We start from the raw sequence: 18,720 nt of genomic DNA on the forward strand, positions 1-18,720 counted from the left end.
TGCAGATCTTTCATATTCTTTGTTAACTCATTCCTAAGTACTTCATTCTATTTGATAATATTGTAAATGGAACTATCTTTATTCCTGTTTCAGATATTTTGTTGTTACTGTAAAAAAATGCCACTGATGTTCATATGTTAATATTGTATCCTGAGAATTTACTGACTTAGTTGGTTAGTTATAACAGGTTTTTTTTTTTTCTGGTAAAATGGTGGGTATTCTGAATTCTGGTTAAACTTTAAATTGATAATTGCTATTATCATTTCAAAATTATTTAAAATATGACCAGATGGATTCCTGCTTTCATGAATTCAATGGAATTCAAATCTTCCCATTTAAAATAATTTTGTCGGTTGACCTAGACCCCGGGGATCGGGGGCACCCCGTGGGAGCCCGGAGATTCGCTTGGGGGTGGGAGGGAGAAGCCGTCAGAGAGGGGGCTGAGCTGGGGAAGCGGAGAGGGGCTCCGGGGACAGCCGGGAGGAGAGAGGGTCGTGTCGGAGACCCAGTGGGGAGAGACAATGGGCCAGAAAAGGAGGAAGGGTGAGAGTGGGCAACAGGACGGCTTCCCAGCGCAGCAGGGAACTTTGCTGAAACTGCGGGCCCCAGGGAACAGCGCGGGCAGGGTGGGAGGGAGTGGAGAGGACCCAGCAGACCCGAAGGTCAGTGTGGAGAAAGGGACATTTCCCGGTTCCTTCGCCTCTGCCCAGGGTTCTGCGGGCGTGGCCCCCCCCAGGGGCAGGGGAGGAGGTGGCTCCCGGCGGGCTCGGAGAACTAAGGGGCGCACACCCACTTCGCAGGGCCGGGGTGACAGGGGAAGCCTGAGACGGCTGCGGATCTCGCTGGCCCCGTGGGTGGGCGCGGGGGACGCGGGAGGGGCCGAGCTCACGGGGCCAGCGCCGGGGCCTGCAGGTGGCCCTGGAGGAATCTGCAAGCACACGCCCGTGCAGCGGGCCTTCCGGGAGACCAGTGTGGACAGCGCCCTGGACACGCCCTTCCCAGCTGGAACATCTGTGAGGCTGGAATTTAAGCTCCAGCAGACAGGGAATTGGCTGGAGGAAGGACTGGAAGAAACCCAAGTGCAAAGTCCAGCCCGAGAGGAGGAAGCAGAAATGGCTGACCTGCGTCAAACTGGAATGTCAGGATAAGGTTCTGGGCAGGATGGTTCGCTGCCCTCCAGAGACGCAGACTCGGCGGGAGCCTGAGGAGCACCAGGAGGCCGGGTGCAGCCCGGCGGAGCGGGCGGTGAGGCCCCACAGCCGCTGCTTCCCTGCACAGTTCGCCTTCTCCAAGGCCCGGCCCCCAGCGGAGCCCAGCGCTGAATCGCATGGCGCCCCCTGGAGCCCTGGCGGGGATAACCAGTGGAAGACCCCACCTCCCAGGGAGAGGACCCCACTGTATCCCCAGATAATAAAACTGTTCTCTCCCCAAAAAAATAAATAAATAATTTTGTCTGGTCTTTGAAAATGTGTATCCCCTGTGTACTGGTCAAAATGCTGCCCATTTATCTATATGCCTAATTAGCCAACTTTTTAATGAAGTTATTAAACATTCTTTTTTATTATGAAACAAAACAGTAAATTTGTTAATGGTTTTAATATCATCTAATATGATTGAAAATATGTCAATTTGTCATTGCCAATGAATCTTTGTGTTATTTATTTTACTCTGTTATGTATTCTGTCCATAAAGGTCTAAGTGGCTTAGAATCTTGCCTAACATATTGTATGTGCTAAGTACTAACTACTCTAATTCATCAAATTATCTTTCTATACCATTCTTAAAATACAATATTATTTTTATTTAGTTTTATTAAAATTTTTTGCCTAATCTAATTATTTATGAAAATTATGAGGTCTATTCAGTTTGTCCTCTTGATAAAAGCCAAAGTTTTTTTTTTTCTCTCTCTTTTTTTTTTTTTGAGACGGAGTCTCCCTCTGTTCCCCAGGCTGGAGTGCAGTGACACAATCTCGGCTCACCATAACCTCCGCTTCCCGGGTTCAAGTGATTCTCCTGCCTCAGCCTCCCAAGTAGCTAGGACTACAGGCATGTGCCACCATGCCTGGCTAATTTTTGTATTTTTAGTAGAGATGGGGTTTTACTATATTGGCCAGGCTGGTCTTGAACTCCTGACCACGTGATCCGCCCTCCTCAGCCTCCCAAAGTGCTGGGATTATGGCTTGAGCCACCGCACCAGGCCTTTTTTTTATCTCTTTATTAATACGTGAGAGAGTACAAATGCAGCTCCCTTACAGAAGCATGTTGCATAGTGATGAAGTATGGGCTTTTGGTGTGACAATCATCTGAATGTTGTTTATTGTCCCAATTAGTTATTTTCTCATTCCTAAACCCTCTCCAACCTCCCATCTTTCTGAGTCTCCAGTGTCTATTTTTCCAGTCTCTATATCCAAGTGTATGCTTAATTGAGTTCCCACTTACAAGTGAGAAAATACTGAATTTGATTTTCTGTTTCTGAGTTTTTTCACTTACAGTAATGGCCTCCGGTTTTATTCATGTTGTTGCAAAAGACATGATTTTATTCTTCTTCATGGCTGAGTAGCATTCCATGGTATACTTGTATAGCACATTTTCTTTATTCGATTATTGATTGATAAATTTAAATTGATTTCATATATCAGCTATTATGAATAGTGCTGTGATAAACATGTCAGCATGTGTATTTTCTTTATGTAACAAATTGTTTTCCTTTGGGTAGATACCAAGTAGTGGGAGTGCTGAATCAAATGGAAGTTCTATTTTTAGTCTATTTTGAAATCTCCATACTGTTTTCCAGAGGTTGTAGAAAGTTACTTTCCCACAAACAATGTATAAGTGTTCTCTTTTCTCTGTATCCTTGCCGATAGCGCATTTTTCTGCTTTTTAGTAATAGCCATTCTGCATGGTGTAAGTTGGTATCTCATTGTGGTTTTTAATTGGCATTTCTCTGATCATTGACAAGGCTGAGCATCTTTTACGTGCTTGTTGACCATTGACCATCAGTGTCTTTTTTTTTTAATGTTCATGTTCTTTGCTTGCTTTTTAATGAGGTTACTTGTTTTATTTTTGTTGAGCTGTTTGAGTTCCTTGCATATTCTGGATATTAGATCTTTGTCACATGCAAAACTCGTAAACATTTATCTCATTCCATAGGTTTTCTGTTCACTGTGTTAATTAGAAAGCTCATTTTCAGGAGCTTTTTAGTTTAATTGAGTTGCTGTTGTCTATTTTTGTTATTGTTACATCTGCTTTTGAGATCTTAGTCATAAATTCTTTGTCCAAGTCAATGTCTAGAAGAGTTTATCCTAGAGTTTCTTCTAGCATTTTTATAGTTTCAGGTCTTACATTTTAGTCTTTTAATCCATATTGAGTTGATTTTTGTATATGGTGGGACATAGGGGTCCCATTCCATTCTTCTGCATACGGAAATATAATTTTTCCAGCACAATTTGTTGAATAGGATGTCATTTCTCCAGTGTGTGTTTTTGTTGACTTTGTAAAAGATCAGTCATTTGTAGGTATGTGGCTTTATTTCTAGGTTCTCTATTCTGTACCATTGATCTATGTGTCGATTTATATCAGTACCATGCTGTTTTGGTTACTACAGCCTTCTAGCATAATTTTAAGTCAGATAATGTAATATCTCCAGCTTTATTCTCTTTGCTTAGATTTGCTTTGACTATTCAGGCTCTTTTTGTGGTTCCATAAGAATTTTAGTGGGTTTTTTTTTCTAATTTTATAAAAAATAACATTGGCATTTTGGTAGGAATTGCATTTAATATGTAGATTGTTTTGGGCAGTAGAGTCATTTTATTGATCATAATTCTTCCAGTCCATAAGCATGGGGATGTTTTTCTCATTTGTGTCATGTACAATTTCTTTCATCAGTGTTTTGTAGTTTTCCTTGAAGGGATCGTTCATCTCTTTGACCAACTGTATTTCTAAGCATTTTACCTTTTTTTTGTAGCTATTGTAAAACGAAGTGACTTTTTAATTCAGTTCTCAGCTTGATCATCATTAATGTATAAAAATGCTATCAATTTTTGTACTTTGATTTTTGCATCCTGAAACATTATTAAATTTATCAAATCTGAGTTTTTTGGTGGTCTTTAGAATTTTTGTATATATGATATTATATTATCATCAAAGAGGGAAAATTTGACTTTCCAATTACAACCACATAGATGCTCCCACGAAGATCAATAGACAGAGTCTCTGGGGAGGGCACAAGTGATGGTATTTCTTTAAGCTGGCCATGTGATTATGGCTGGAAGCATGGGCCGAGAGCCACTTAGCTAAGCCTTGCCTCTCAAGTCTGTCTGTCTTTCTTTCTTTCCTTCTTTCTTTCTTTCTTTCTGTCTGTCTGTCTGTCTGTCTGTCTTTCTTTCTTTCTTTTCTTTCGACAGAGTTTTCACTCATTGTACAGGCAGGAGTGCAGTGGCACCATCTTGGCCCACTGCAACCTCCACCTCCCAGGTTCAAGGGATTCTGCAGTCTCAGCCACCCGAGTAGCTAGGATTACAGGCACCAGCCACCACACCTGGCTAATTTTTGTATGTTTTAGTAGAGACATGGTTTGGCCATGTTGCCCAGGCTGGTCTTGAACTCCTGACCTCAGGTTATCTGCCCACTTCCGCCTCCCATAGTGTTGGGATTACAGGCATAAGTCACCACACCCGGCTGCCTCTCAAGTTTCAATGTGCATATGAATTATTTCCGATTCCAGGCTCTCTCTTAGTAATGTGATTCTGCAGGTTTGGAAGGGGTCCATGAATTGGCTTCTTTAAAAAGTCTCCTCTTAATGCTGATGTTTCTTCCACTACATCCAATATAGTAGCACTCAGCTAGAGAAAGTAGGCACAGCACAGAGCTCCTGACACCCAACACTGTTACCACAACACAAATACTTTTGGCTCAAAGTGGAAGCCACCAATCGCCATTTTCAAACATGTCATTTTCTGCTGGCTCTTTGCAGTTTAGAAAGCCTAGAGAAGGCATCAATGTTTGGGTAAGTCTGCATTTGGAAAACATGTACACATGAGTTAATACAATGTTTACTGAGCACATACTATGTGTTCAGAAGTCTGTTACAGAGCACTGTTCAGGAAACATTACATGATGTGAGTTAATCCTCATAGCACCCTGGGGAGTTGGGTGCTAAGTTTTCTGTAATTTTCAGGACTTAAATGAAGGGCCTAGCATTTCTATTTTTTCTTCCATTTAAAACATTATTTACCTGGAAAATAAAATGTGCAGAATAAAAGCTATATCGACAGATGAAGGGATAGAGAAAAAAGGATGAACTGTTCAGAGAGATGTTTTATATTTATATTTACCTTCTTGTGCCTTGTGGAGCAGCCACTGAATTTGCAGGAATGGAAAACAAGTTGCTAGGTGAGGTGTCTCTAGAAGCGCTGGCTTCAATGAAAAAGAAATTATAGCCCCCAAATATAGAATTATTTGCTTCCACTTATCTGCTTTTCCATTTTAGGAAATTGTGGGCACCAGCTCAGGAGAGGCAGCAGGAGCCCCCGCCCGAATCTCTGGTCTCCTTTAATGAGTTCTGTGAGAGAAGATTCTAGGGTGAGGCCAGACCTGGATGAGGCCTTAGAAGAGGGTGGATCTGGGCAGGGCTGGAACAGAAAGTGGACCCCATGTTTCTGATGTTCATGCTGGTGGAGTATTTCCAGTTCTGTCTTTCCTAAGCCTTCCCAACAGAGACTTGACTCTTAGAGCTTGTGTAATTTTAATCTGTTTTAGCCACTTCCCTGTCAATTTTTATAACACATGATAACAAGAAACTTAAGCAAAACTCGTAGGGTTTTTTAGGACAATTATATGAGAAGCTAAAAACTTATTTTTACCAAGATAAAAGAAATAGAAATAATCACAACAATAACAATAATTCTTCTGTCCATGAATAGCCCTTCAGGTGGTGACATCGGAACTCAAGGAACAGCATAAGGGAAATGGAGCAAACGCAGCCAAGGCCCCCTGTGCAGCTCCCTTCTCCCTTCCGACCACAGGATGCCGAATTCAGCCATTAATCCATTTCCCTTCCGACCACAGGATGCTGAATTCAGCTATTAATCCGTTTGCTCTAGATGAAAAGTTCCTGGACAATAGAAACCATGAATTCTTCATCTGTTTTTCTGATGGTCATGTGATATAGTTTAGATGTCCCCTCCAAATCTCATATTGAATTTTAATCCCCAATGTGGCAGGTGGGGCCTGGGGAGGAGATGGTTGAATCACCGGGTGAGTCCCTCATGGCTCTGTGCCGTCCTTGTGATAGTGAGTACTCGTGAGATCTGGTTGTTTAGAAGTGTGGCCCATCCCTCCCCCATCTTTCTTGTTTCTGCTTCTACCATGTGAGATGCCTGCTTCTCTTTCACCATGATTGTAGGCTTCCCCAGGCCTTCCCAGAAGCAGACGCTGGTGCTATGCTTCCTGTACAGCCTGCAGAACCATGAGCCAATCAAACTCTTTTCTTATAAATTACCCAGTCTCAGGCTTTTAAAATAGCAATGCAAGAATAGCTTAATACCTCATATGAAAAGAAAGCAATTGATATATTTACCAGTTTGAATACTTACCAGTTTGAGTCTCCAGACTTCTGCCTTGCTTCAACTCAAAAAACAGGAAGGGAGCAACCTCCATCTACTGCTCCTGATTATGGGAGAATCTTCAGTTCATCTTAAAACATTTCAGTCAAAAGCACCGTGTTTTATGTAGAAGAATGAGGGTGTCTGAAAGAATGGGTCTCTTTATTTATTTTTATTTCTGAGACAGGATCTCTTTCCCTGTCATTCTGGCTGGGGTGCAGTGGTTCACTGCAGCTTTGACATTCTGTGCTCCAGCGATTCTCCCACCTCAGCCTCCCAAGTAGCTGGGACCACACGTGCACACTACCACAACCAGATAATATTTGTATTTTTGGCAGAGATGAGGTTTTTCTATGTTGAGCATGCTGGTCTTGAACTCCTGAGCTCAAGTGATCCTCCAGCCTCTGCCTTTCAAAGTGCTGGAATTATAGGTGTGAGCCACCACACCAGGCAGATGGGTCTTAACTGATTTTAATCAGGATACCTGAGCATGGAAGACATGCCCTTAATTTTTTTCCTAATACAATATTTGACAGTTATATAACTATGATTTTTTTATTCCTGTGATTCATAAGGATATGATAGTAAAAGGCCTTGAAAGCCTGTAGGAAAAAAGTGCTACATTGTGCTTGAAACCACCTTTTACTCTGAAAGCAAGTGCCATCCAGACACATCTTTTTAGAAGGTATTTTCTCCTGCTGCATTTTAGTCAAACAGCTGAGTGTGTCTTGAAGTTGTTTTTTGATTTTTAACAGGACAAGTGTATTTTCTAAGACCCCAAACTCAGGAGTGGCCATGGGGCAAATCACCGCTGCACACATGGAATGCATGCACAGCACATGCATTTCTCATCCCGAACCAGGGGTTTTTCCCCCTGGGTGCACACGGGAATCACCAGGGAGGCTTTTAAAATTACCTAAACTCAAAAGGCAATAGATAAATGAACTCAGAATCCCTGCAGTGGGACCTGAGCCATAGTGCTGTTTAAATCTCTCTGGGTGACTGTGGGGTACAACCAAGCCCCCAAACTGCTGCTTTAAATCAGCTTCTTCAGATGAACTAGTGGCAAATGGTTTCCTGAAATGAATGGTTTAAATCAGCCTCTTCCGGTGAACTAGTGGCAAATGGGTTCCTGAAACAAATGGAAAGATTTGCTGCTGGGTTGTGCTCTTCTGATCTTACCTGCATTACCTACTTTTCCTTGCCGAACTGACCTCTGCTACGTATTTTATTCCTGATTCAATCCAGTTCTACTCATACCAAATGCATAGTATGCACTAGGTGCCCTTGCATTGCTGAACCTCACCGTGGGGAGAGGACTTTGCTGAATAATATTTGCATCCTAAAAAAAACTCAAAATACTGGACTCAAATGATCCTCCTGCCTTGGCCTCCCAAAGAGCTGAGACTGTAGGCATGAGCCACCGTGCTTGGCCTATACCCTAAAAAATTAAAACTATCTTACTTACTAAATTGATGTAAACATGGGAAGACCTAGAAGGTCACCGAAGTGTTACAACATAAGTAAATACTTTGGAATATTAATATCCATCTGATGATGCCCTGAGCAAACATGTCCCACTTTAAAACAGTACAAAACAGTGCTATTATTCTGAGATATGAAGTTAAAATTTTGTGCAAATAGGTAATATTTAAATTTTTATATATGTATAACATTCATGCAGAAAGACGTATACAAAGAAATCATGTAAAGTTTAATGAATTATTACAAAGTGAACACACGTGTGTAACCTAGAAATAGAACCAGCTTCACTAATGTCCTGGCAACCACTTTCTCTCTTTTGCTCCCCCAAAGTCACTAAGATCTTAAGAGCTAACAATGTAGATCAACTTTGTATTATTATGCATGTTTTATTACAGAAAATTTAAAACATACACAAAATAAAAGAAACAGTACAATAGGCCTGTTACCCAGGCTCAACAGCAACTAATAACATGCCAATTTCATGTTATCTATACTTCAACTCATTTCTCACACAGACTTTGTTATTTATTATTATTTTTTGTGGCATAAAATGTGTGCCCATTGAAGGTAAAATCTTGGCTGAGCACAATGGCTTAAGCCTGTGTAATCCCATCACTTTGGAATGACAAGGCAGGAGGATCATTTGAGGTCAGGAGTTTGAGAGCAGCCTGGGCAGCATAGTGAGACCACATCTTTATTAATTTTTTTTTTAATTAATCAGGTGCGGTGGTGCACGCCTGTAGTTCCAGCTACTTGGGATGTTGACATAGCAGGATCCCTTGATTCTACGAGTTTGAGGCTACAGTGAGTTGTGATTGTGCCACTGCACATCAGCTTGGGTGACAGAGTGAGACTCTGTCTCAAAAAAAAAATAAAGGTTCGACCTTAACTAGCTTTTTACACATAAACACACCCATATAAGCAATCCCTCTTTTAACAATAGAATACCAAATTAAAAATCATTAATGTGAACCCATTTTTAACTCAGAATTTATCTTTTAATAAGTTTCTTTTCTTTTTTTTTTTTTTGAGGTAAGATGTGCACTCATTGAAAGGTCTAATTTTGGCTGGGCATGGTGGCTCACATTCGTAACCTCATCACTTTGGAAGCCAGAGCTCAGGAGTTTGAGACCAGCCTAGGCAACGTAACAAGGCCTCACTGGGGCGAGAGAGTGAGACCTCATCTCTACAACAATTTTTTAAAAGTTAGTTGGGCATAGTGGTGCACACTTGTAGTCACAGCTATTTGGGAGGCTGACTTGGGAGGATCACTGGAGTCTGGGAGGTCAAGGCTGCAGTGAGCTGTGATTGCACCACTGCACTCCTTCCAGAGGGACAGAGTGAGGCTCTGTCAAAAAAAGGTTACAATTTTAACTGTACATGTTTGACACATCAAACATCCATATAAACAATCCCTCTCTTAAAAATAAAAGTACCCAATTTAACAGTTATTAATATTCATATGAATTACCTAGAAATTTTTTGTTTGTTTTGGTTTGGATTTTTATTGAAAGAGGACACCTAGAAATGTTATTTAAAATCTAGATTTTGATAAAAATAAGCCTGAGTTTTTTCTTTTTTTGAGACGGAGTTTTGCTCTGTCTCCCAGCTGGAGTGCAGTGGTGTGATCTCGGCTCACCAAAACTTCTGCCTCCCGGGTTCAAGCAATCCTTCTGCCTCCCAACTAGCTGGGATTACAGGCGTGAGCCACCACATTCAGCTAATTTTTTTTTTTTTGTATTTTTAGTGCATATGGGGTTTCCTTATGTTGGCTAGGCTAGCCTTGAACTCCTGACCTAAGGTGATCCACCCACCTTGGCCTCGTAAAGTGCTGGGATTACAGGCATAAGCCACCATGACCGGCCAGGCCTGAGTTTTGCCTGAGAATTTCTCTTTCTAAGAAAGTACATCATATGGCAGTTACAAGGTCTCTTTTGTCTAAAATAAATAGAATTTAATAAATAAAAATTTAAAAAATTTACCTGAGATTAAAGGACAAATCAAAACACATGGGTAATATGTTGTCTGTAGGAATATATTTTAACAATGACATAAATTATTAATAATCACTAAATGTTATAATAATTTATTAACTAAAATTAACAAAATTCCTATTACGATATCTATGAAAACACTTTCTTAGAGTAAAATATTCTCATATCTTGAGAGGGCACTGGTTAAAAACAGCAAAGATGTGGAAGTCGATGTCTTATCAAGTACTTACTATCACGTAAGTAGCAGACCCCTCTTCACAGCTTTTACAGAGTTATCCAAAAAGCAGTCATTTACACAAGAGCAGACAATTTTCCTAGCTTTCTATTGAGTTTATATGTTAATGTTGTTACAAAATTTATAAAATTACCGGACCAAATTTTATATATTATTTCATAATATATCAAAATTTATTTAGATGTCAAATAAATTTTATATCATAATATATAATGTTATCATATTATGATAAGTTCCATTTACATTCAGACAATTTCACTAGGCAATGTCTGTCTACCACTAATTCTTTTTTCGTTCCACTATCTGCACAGGCAGCACAGCTGGGAAAACACAGACTCACCCAACACAGTCTCCTCCCTGTGTCTTTCTCCTCCTCAAGGAATCAGTTCAGTCAATCAAGTCATTTGGGACTGGAGGCTGAGTACTCCTTAACATAGAAGGTCTCATTCCTGCATGCTTTCCTCAGCAGAGGGGGAGACAAGAAGGTCCTTTTAGGGGACACTTGCTTGGACATAGACCAGGCTAGTTGGAGGGCTCTGAGCAGCAGAGACAGACTCCGCCGCAGTAGGAAGGGATGAGGCAGCTATTCTGAACCTGGAGCTCCACCACACCTTGTCCCGTCTCACTGAGGCAGTTTTGAGAGGCTGCCCTGGAATACGTCTTGCTGGTGGATGTTGAGAAACAATCTGGGCTTTGACGGGATTCAGGTGGTGTCCACGGTGTGAAGACAGGAGCTGATGTTCAGAATCTAGGCTGTTTTTCTTGTGATCAGTTGGGTTACCTGTTTGAGGCCAAGTCCATTTTTACTAGGGAGGCTGAATAAAGTCCACAGAACACAATGGCGCTCCCAGGATGACTGAGGAAGGGTGAGAATGGGGGAAAGTTTTTCCACCGAGACTTTTTGCTACCTCAGGAATCGGGGGCTTAATTAGGTTAGCACTGGCTCAACCTAATCAATTCAATTTTATTGCATTTGATCTAATTATCTTCCCCATTTTTAAGGTAGGAAGGGCCATTTCATTTGGTATTTATTTTTTTCTCTGCATGTTTATTTCATCATATATGTGTGAATCTAATACAATCAACCATAATTTGACATGTGTTGTTTCCAAACATTTAAGAAATTATAATATCTATGCATACAATGTTAACACTATGTATAATAAATTCTCTTTCTGTGCAAAATATATAACATATGACAATATAGGCATGTTTAATTGTGCATCTTGAAAGGTGAACAGGATCATAAATCCTTCCAGGTAGGAACTGGGACAGAAATAGGAAGAAGTGGTTCCCCGATTTTCCGGTCCCTGTGCTCCCGATTCTTTGTTTTCTGGACACCATGACAGGATCCTGAAAATGTCTCCCTTTAACTGTGTCTAGGTCCCCAGTAGAACTACAGCAAGAAACTTCTGATTGAGGCTCTAAGAAGCAGCAGGAATGAGAAAACTCTTCAGCCAATAAGAGTAAGCCACGCCCAGCCGAGGGACGTATAAAAGGCAGGTCTCACAGACTAACCCACACTCTGCCTTTGGACGTGAGAGAGAGCGCACCTTTCACTTGAGCTTCAACATGGGAAAGGGAAATGAAGACCCCGATCTCCACTGCTCCTCCATCCAGTGCTCCACTGACCAGCCCCCTTTCCAACAGATCTCCTTTTCAGAAAAGGGCTCAGATGAGAAGAAACCATTCAAAGAAAAAGGCAAGACCGCCTTCTCCCATTCCAGTGAGAAGCACATACAAAGGCAAGGTAAGGCCTTGGGCTGCTCCTACGGAGGCTGGAAGGAGGGTTGGAATCAGGGATACTGAGCTATGTGTCTTTAGCAGGGTTTTATTTTGAGATTTGGGGATGGGAAATGGCTTAGTGCCCTCAGGGGACTTGAGAAACGTGTTCACTCGTGACACTGGCAGAAGAGCTTCACATGAAAGACTGATTCGCAAAAGTGCATCAGAGATAGACTATGGGACTCTGCCTAGGGAGAGGTGAGTCATCTATACTTTCTTTTGCAGCAGGATCGGAGCCCAATCCAAACAAGGAGAATTCTAAGGAAACCAAGCTCAAGGCCGGGAACAGCACTGCTGGATCAGGTAAGATTTGACTCTTTCAAGGTGAGAAGGGACAGGGAAGCAACACAGGCTCCCCTGGCAAGGAAACTGGGAGCTCCTTGGCAGCCAGGGCCATACAGATCCTGGACACTGGAGAACAGAAGAGAGCTGGGGTTTGGTGGTAACCTCAGCTCCTGTGTGTCCAGGATGGACTAGGAATTTCAGGGTGTTCAGTTGGAGGCACTTTCTCAAACTCTCATTGTGTTCACAGAACCAGAGTCCAGCTCATATCGGGAAAACTGCAGGAAAAGAAAAATCAGTTCCAAGGACAGCTGCCAAGACACAGCAGGTAGAATCTTGGTGTTTGTTGTTGTTGGTGGTGGTTTTTTTGTTTTTGGTTTGCCCCAAAAGGCAAATAATCCGGAAACTTTTATACGAGGCTTGAGCGGAAAGGGAGTTACTTATTGACAAGTAAATTTTTGAGATCTTAGCACTCTGAGAATATTTGGGGACTCACAAGGGGTTCAGCCTCACTTCATTCCAGTGCTGAGATGGTCAGGAAGGAGTGGGAGAGACAAGTGGGGTTCACCTGGGTGTACAGGGGGTTCTGGAAATCAGGGTCTGTGGGGACTGCTCTGGTGAGTCTCTCACATGCTTTCTTTGCAGGGAACTGTCCAGAAAAGGAGTGCAGCTTGTCGTTGAATAAAAAATCAAGATCCTCCACTGCTGTGCACAACAGTGAAATCCAGGAGACCTGTGATGCCCACCATAGGGGACGTTCCAGAGCTTGCACTGGGCGCAGCAAGCAACATAGGTCTCGGGCCCTGGGAGTCCAAACACCGTCAATTCGAAAAAGCTTGGTGACCTCTGTGCGAGCTATGTCAGAGGCTGTTTATCAAGACCTAACCCAGGTGTGGGCACAGCAGATCCATTCTCCACTGACCTGTGAGCAGCTGACACTGCTCACTCGGCTCCGGGGGCCTCTGTGTGCCCAGGTGCAGACCTTGTATTCCATGGCCACCCAGGCAGCTTATGTCTTCCCTGCTGAGAGCTGGCTTGTCCCAGCCACATTGCCTGGTCCTAGGGATTCAGCCCTGGATAGAGAAGCCCATCCTTTCCCTGGGCAGGAGATAACTGAGACTGTCAGTGGATCAGATGAGGCTAAGCTGTGAGCACCCCGACCCTATTCAGCAGAGATGCAGCTCTGGGAATGAGAACAAGGATCTGCGTCTTCTCAGATTCTTCCAGATGACCAGCAGTGACAATTTTAGACACACTGTGTTAATAAATGACAGAACCTGAAGAAGTCATAGGAAAGAAACTTGAGTGGTATACTCAGAATGGCGAGCCCTGAATTTTGCAGACCACTAAGACTATAGTCAAATTTTATATTTCGTGTTAGACATTTGATGCCTTTTGGATGTCTGATGACAGTCGTGCGTTTCTATATAATCAGAAAAGCATTAGAATGTAATCGTGAATTTGCATATTTTAGATTGTAGAAAAGTAAATATAAAATTATGTGCTCCTTTTTTGTTTTTGTTTTTTGAGGTAGTCTTGCTATGTTACCCAGGCTGGAGTGCAGTGGCACAATCTTAGCTCACTGCAATCTCTGCTTCCTGGGTTCAAACAATTCTCATGCCTCAGCCTCCCAAGTAGCTGGGACTACAGGCATGTACTGCTATGCCTGGCTAATTTTTTTTTTCTTGTATTGTTAGTAGAGACAGAGTTTTGTCACTTTGGCCAGGTTGGCCTCAAACTCAGGTGATCCGCCAGCCTCGGCCTCCCAACGTGCTGGGATTACAGGCATGAACCGCCTTACCAAGAAATTGCTTCTCTTTTAATCCAGAAAAGGTTGTAGGTCTCACTCTTCCAGCCTGAACCCATGGAGTACTAATATCCACAAACCATTAATAGCACTCCCTGTGGGAAAATGTCTATATATTTTTAGTTTGATATAATTATAGTAAAATTACTATGCAAGCTGTTTACTTTTAATATTTCTACATAAAATTTAAGTCAAGATATATTAAATGGTAAATGATTGTACTTATTTATTGACCTGCCTCATGTTTCATTTCATTTTAAACATCCTAAATTTATATTTTATTATATTTCATACATTTCAATTGATTGTACTATATTGCAGGATATGGAGATTTCATCACGTACTACAATACAGTGTATTTTGTTATATTTGACATATATTCTACTTGTATTTTGTACTGAGATCATACACTATTTCATTATCTAAGTGTATTAATTACTTGTTTGGTTGCTTTATAATTTTCATTTTATGTAATGAAATAAACAATGTTGTTTGGAATTTTAAATTTCTTTCATATGGAATTTGAATTTAATAAAGATGTGAAAAAGAGAATGTCTTATTGTCACTTCCGTGTCATCCTATCCCTGACCTCCCCACAGCCCACAGCTCTTGTCATAGTCCGGGAATAGTGTTCTATCACTACAGGAAATGGGGCCAATTCAATGGTAATACACAGATATAAATTGGAGATACAGAGATTTTATTCTCGACCACTGCAGTATAAAAGAATCACAGTAACGCGAGTCACACAATTTTTGGGTTGACACTGCTTATGAGTTATGCTTACACTATGCTGTAGAATAACGCTGAAATAAATTATGTCTATTAAACAAATGCACATACATAAATAATGTGTCTAAGTAACAATGTACATATCTTAATGAAAATGAATTTTATTGCTAAAAAATGTTAACACACAGATACACACAATGGGATCATGTAATGTTGAAAAATAGAGATGGGGAGAGGAACAGAGAGAGAAAGGGAGGAATGGAGAGAGAAAAGGACAGATGGACAGAGGGACACTGGAAAGGAGAATGTGGGGAAGGGGAGGAAGGGAGGTAGGGAGGAAGGAGGGAGGAAGGGAAGGACAGAGGGAGAAAGGGAGCAAGAGACAGAGAGAGGAAAGCAGAGAGAAAAGCGGTCTTCTGTCTCCAGGACCAGCAGGACCTCGCACTCCGGGAAAATGTTGGGTGCCCAGTGCAGGCTGAGTGCTCGGCCGACAGCCACGTCGGCCGGCGGCGCGCTCACCAGCTCACCAGCCCTCCGGATCGCCAGCCCGGGTCACTTCATCCCGGAACAATTCAGACGAATTCCGCCTCCCAAGGAATGAGAGAATTGCCCAGAGAGCAATGAGCCGAGACTCGGGTGATTGTCCGTTTTTCATCCACATGGTTCACAGATGACATAGCCCCACGTTGAGCCTGCAACAGAGCGCGAGGCAGATACTCCCATTCACACGGGAGTCACACTCAGGCCGAGTGAACCATGATTCCGGGTCCCACGTTCCTTCGCCCTCTGCAAGGGGGCCTGTTGCTCACGTGTCTCCCGCCCCCGAAAGCGTGACCATGTTGACTGTTTCCCGAGCTCTGCAGGGACACAGAAACCTCCAGCGAAGCGTGGAAAAGCAGCATCGTAACTTCGCTCTCCTTTCCAGTTTCCAAACCGGCCACAGTGGAGAATCCCCTTGTTGCAGGAAACAGCAATCCGTCGTCAGGCCGTGATGCACCCGACGTTTCTTTTCTCTGTAGTTTCGCTCTCGTTTTCTACATGAAAATGAACGAGATCCACACACCTGCGTGCGTGAGACTATCACGGCAACGGCGACACCCACAGGCATTGCCGCCTTCCCGGAGAGGGCCTGGAAAACTCAAGACTCTCATGGAAGTTCAGTTCCACACTCCACGCTTCACGGTGGTTTCTGCCTGAAAACTGAGTCAAGACAGCGGCTTCCAGTTTCCATAGAATTACTGGAGAACCTCAGAGAGCCAGTCCCCGAAGGCCCTCTTTCCCCTCCAATCCGGACCTAAACCCACCCACCCCACAAGGCCCTGGTCACTGTGGTTTTTGGCTTCGGAGGACGGGCTACCCTGGGACCTTCGGTCTCGAGCTCATGCATGTTCATAACGCGGTGGAGGTGGTAGGTCTTTCTAAGGGCCTCCTGGCTGCACCTGCCGCAGTGCACAGGCCGGCTGAGGTGCACGGGAGCCCGCCGGCCTCTCTCTGCCCGCGTCCGTCCGTGACATTCCGGCCGGGACTCACCGCGATGGCCCTCCCGACACCTTCGGACAGCACCCTCCCCGCGGAAGCCCGGGGACGAGGACGGCGACGGAGACTCGTTTGGACCCCGAGCCAAAGCAAGGCCCTGCGAGCCTGCTTTGAGCGGAACCCGTACCCGGGCATCGCCACCAGAGAACGGCTGGCCCAGGCCATCGGCATTCCGGAGCCCAGGGTCCAGATTTGGTTTCAGAATGAGAGGTCGCGCCAGCTGAGGCAGCACCGGCGGGAATCTCGGCCCTGGCCCGGGAGACGCGGCCCGCCAGAAGGCCGGCGAAAGCGGACCGCCGTCACCGGATCCCAGACCGCCCTGCTCCTCCGAGCCTTTGAGAAGGATCGCTTTCCAGGCATCGCCGCCCGGGAAGAGCTGGCCAGAGAGACGGGCCTCCCGGAGTCCAGGATTCAGATCTGGTTTCAGAATCGAAGGGCCAGGCACCCGGGACAGGGTGGCAGGGCGCCCGCGCAGGCAGGCGGCCTGTGCAACGCGGCCCCCGGCGGGTGTCACCCTGCTCCCTCGTGGGTCGCCTTCGCCCACACCGGCGCGTGGGGAACGGGGCTTCCCGCACCCCACGTGCCCTGCGCGCCTGGGGCTCTCCCACAGGGGGCCTCCGTGAGCCAGGCGGCGAGGGCCGCCCCCGTGCTGCAGCCCAGCCGGGCCGCGCCGGCGGAGGGGATCTCCCAACCTGCCCCGGCGCGCGGGGATTTTGCCTACGCCGCCCCGGCTCCTCCGGAAGGGGCGCTCTCCCACCCTCAGGCTCCTCGGTGGCCTCCGCACCCGGGCAAAAGCCGGGAGGACCGGGACCCGCAGCGCGACGGCCTGCCGGGCCCTTGCGCGGTGGGACAGCCTGGGCCCGCTCAAGCGGGGCCGCAGGGCCAAGGTGTGCTTGCGCCACCCACGTCCCAGGGGAGCCCGTGGTGGGGCTGGGGCCGGGGTCCCCAGGTCGCCGGGGCGGCGTGGGAACCCCAAGCCGGGGCAGCTCCACCTCCCCAGCCCGCGCCCCCGGAGGCCTCCGCGCGGCAGGGGCAGATGCAAGGCATCCCGGCGCCCTCCCAGGCGCTCCAGGAGCCGGGGCGCTCGTCTGCACTCCCCTGCGGCCTGCTGCTGGATGAGCTCCTGGCGAGCCCGGAGTTTCTGCAGCAGGCGCAACCTTTCCTAGAAACGGAGGCCCCGGGGGAGCTGGAGGCCTCGGAAGAGGCCGCCTCGCTGGAAGCACCCCTCAGCGAGGAAGAATACCGGCTTCTGCTGGAGGAGCTTTAGGACGCGGGGTTGGGACGGGGTCGGGTGGTTCGGGGCGAGGGCGGTGGCCTCTCTCTCTTTCGCGGGGAACACCTGGCTGGCTACGGAGGGGCGTGTCTTCGCCCCGCCGCCTCCACCGGGCTGACCGGCCTGGGATTCCTGCCTTCTAGGTCTAGGCCCGGTGAGAGACTCCACACAGCGGAGAACTGCCATTCTTTCCTGGGCATCCCGGGGATCCCAGAGCCGGCCCAGGTACCAGCAGGTGGGCCGCCTACTGCGCACGCGCGGGTTTGCGGGCAGCCGCCTGGGCTGTGGGAGCGGGCAGCCCGGGCAGAGCTCTCATGCCTTTCCACCACCCCACCCCGCCGCCTGACCGCCCCCTCCCCACCCCCACCCCCCACCCCCGGAAAATGCGTCGTCCCCTGGGCTGGGTGGAGACCCCCGTCCCGCGAAACACCGGGCCCGCGCAGCGTCCAGGCCTGACACCGCTCCGGCGGCTCGCCTCCTCTGCGCCTCCGCGCCACCGTCGCCCGCCCGCCCGGGCCCCTGCAGCCTCCCAGCTGCCAGCTGGGGTTGCAACCCCTGCTTTTTTTTGCCTTCCATTTGCTTGGTAAGTATTCCTCCATCCCTTTATTTTGAGTCTATTTGTGTCTTTGCACGTGAGATGGGTCTCCTGAATACGGAACACTGATGGGTCTTGACTCTTTAGCCAATTTGCCAGTCTGTGTTTTTTAATTGGAGCTTTTAGCCCATTTACATTTAAGGCTGATATTGTTATGTGTGAATTTGATCCTGTCATTACGATGTTAGCTGGTTATTTTGCTGTTAGTTAATGCAGTTTCTTCATAGTGTCAATGGTCTTTACAATTTGGTATGTTTTTGCAGTGGCTGATACCAGTTGTTCCTTTCCATGTTTAGTGCTTCCTTCAGGAGCTCCTTTAAGGCAGGCCTGGTGGTGAAAAAATCTGTCAGCATTTGCTTTTCTGTAAAGGATTTTATTTCTCCTTTACTTATGA

At 45.6% G+C, this 18,720-nt stretch overlaps 2 protein-coding genes across 2 annotated transcripts; both read left to right on the plus strand.

Moving 5' to 3' along the window:
• The first annotated feature begins 11,699 nt into the window (after window positions 1-11,699).
• On the plus strand, window positions 11,700-14,742 carry LOC134758387 (protein FRG2-like-1). Its single transcript, XM_063705693.1, has 4 exons — window positions 11,700-12,066; window positions 12,327-12,404; window positions 12,634-12,711; window positions 13,029-14,742. Exons 1-4 carry the CDS (start codon window positions 11,889-11,891, stop codon window positions 13,532-13,534), a joined length of 840 nt encoding a protein of 279 aa, XP_063561763.1. The 5' UTR covers window positions 11,700-11,888; the 3' UTR covers window positions 13,535-14,742.
• Window positions 14,743-16,456: 1,714 nt separating this feature from the next.
• LOC129532829 (double homeobox protein 4-like protein 4) lies at window positions 16,457-17,754 on the plus strand. The gene has a single exon (XM_055384059.2). It carries the CDS (start codon window positions 16,457-16,459, stop codon window positions 17,723-17,725), a length of 1,269 nt encoding a protein of 422 aa, XP_055240034.2. The 3' UTR covers window positions 17,726-17,754.
• Window positions 17,755-18,720: the final 966 nt, after the last annotated feature.

The sequence above is a fragment of the Gorilla gorilla genome, chromosome 3 (genome assembly GCF_029281585.2).
Source record: "Gorilla gorilla gorilla isolate KB3781 chromosome 3, NHGRI_mGorGor1-v2.1_pri, whole genome shotgun sequence".
NCBI classification, from domain to species: Eukaryota; Metazoa; Chordata; class Mammalia; order Primates; family Hominidae; genus Gorilla; species Gorilla gorilla.